This window comes from Adiantum capillus-veneris, unplaced genomic scaffold (genome assembly GCF_014529385.1).
Source record: "Adiantum capillus-veneris isolate H3 unplaced genomic scaffold, ASM1452938v2 Hic_scaffold_852, whole genome shotgun sequence".
Classification (NCBI taxonomy): Eukaryota; Viridiplantae; Streptophyta; class Polypodiopsida; order Polypodiales; family Pteridaceae; genus Adiantum; species Adiantum capillus-veneris.
In genome coordinates this window covers 32,452-33,775 of record NW_028221830.1, presented here as the reverse complement: position 1 = coordinate 33,775, position 1,324 = coordinate 32,452, and the positions used below count along the sequence as shown (strand labels likewise).

The following is a 1,324-nucleotide window of genomic DNA, read 5'->3' as shown; positions in this document are numbered from 1 at the left end:
AACCGTCTTCTTCTTCGTTTAAAGTGTTCTAACTACCGCTTTTTTATTATTAAAACCACAGACACTTAGAATTAGTTAACGCTAGAAGGAGCATAAATAAATTGGAGTAGGAAGCGGTCTCCAATAGCCCAAGCAGGAGCAGCAATAGGTAAAGGAAACTATTTAGTTTCTTTGACAAGCCCTGATTGGCGTGAAATCAAATCGTTAGCTAAAAAATCAATTGGTTATGTTACTTTAGGCTTTGCCTTAACAGAAGCTATTGCCTTGTTTGCTTTGACGATGGCTTTTTCAATCTTATTTGTATCTTAAAAAAGAAAACAAGATAAACAATGAATAACCTCACTAAAAAAAGAAATCTTTTGAATTTGAATAACCTCACCAGAAATCTCTCCTTTCTTTTGAATAACCTCACCATATATCTCTCCCATTATTTCTAAGAACCTCAACATATATCTCTCCTTTCTTTTTAATAACCTCACCATATATCTCTCCTTTCTTTCGTTGAGAAAGGTATTCTTGTTTGTTGTGCTCTTTTTTTAATTTTATTAAATCTAATTGGGCTTGGTTTGCTGAAACAGCATACTGTATGAATATGGGCGCTAGTAGTTCTTCAATAGTAACTCAAGCGTCTTCACATTCACAGTTTATGCAACTAAAGGAGGAGGATTGCCGTTCAATCTTATTTGAAACTTGGCAAGATTGTGATAAAATACTAAAAACCTGCCAACAAGGCAGATTGCCCAGCGCTGAGAACGGTTATGAATTCGTTTCACAACTGCAGCCTGCGCAAATAAACAATCTAGTAAACTCTATCTCTGCCAAGTTAAACCCCTCCATAGTCAGCGAAGCCACAATGCAGGAATGGGCTCAGATTTCGGTACAGTTTAAGGAGGCAAACTCCCGTCTGTTCACGTCGTTCCATAAGGACCTTATTCCTGGCTTGATGCTCATCTCTGGGGTATCTCTCCCTTTAAGCATGTCCCCGGAAGAGGGCATAGAACTCCTCTTGAAGGTCCCCTTCTCCCAGGAAGTGATAGCGCATTATGCCGCGCAAATAGTCTCCCAGGCGCAACCTTTGATTGACATGTATAAAGCCCTGTTTGAGCTCTTGCCTTCGACTCCAGAAGTAGTTTTTGTTGAGCAAGACATGCCGCCGCTGAATCCAGAAACAGAAATAACTGTTTCGCAGGAGGAGGCGGATAAAATCCAAGCCGTTCATAATAAAGCCAGGGACGCTGTCCAGATTTTCGTTAAGTTCCATAGGCTTAGAAGCCGGATTCGTAAAGGGACTGCCTTTAAACTTAAACGTAGACGTCGTGGTTAA

General features: G+C 40.2%; 1 protein-coding gene across 1 annotated transcript; it reads left to right on the top strand.

Moving 5' to 3' along the window:
* The first annotated feature begins 646 nt into the window (after positions 1-646).
* On the top strand, positions 647-1,324 carry LOC147416527 (uncharacterized). The gene has a single exon (XM_086508287.1). The coding sequence runs from the start codon at positions 647-649 to the stop codon at positions 1,322-1,324; it is 678 nt and encodes a 225-aa protein (XP_086364413.1).

What these genes read in the sequence shown, in the direction of transcription:
- LOC147416527 (XM_086508287.1), top strand. Translation starts at nt 647, where the DNA reads ATGCAACTAAAGGAGGAGGATTGCCGTTCAATCTTATTTGAAACTTGG.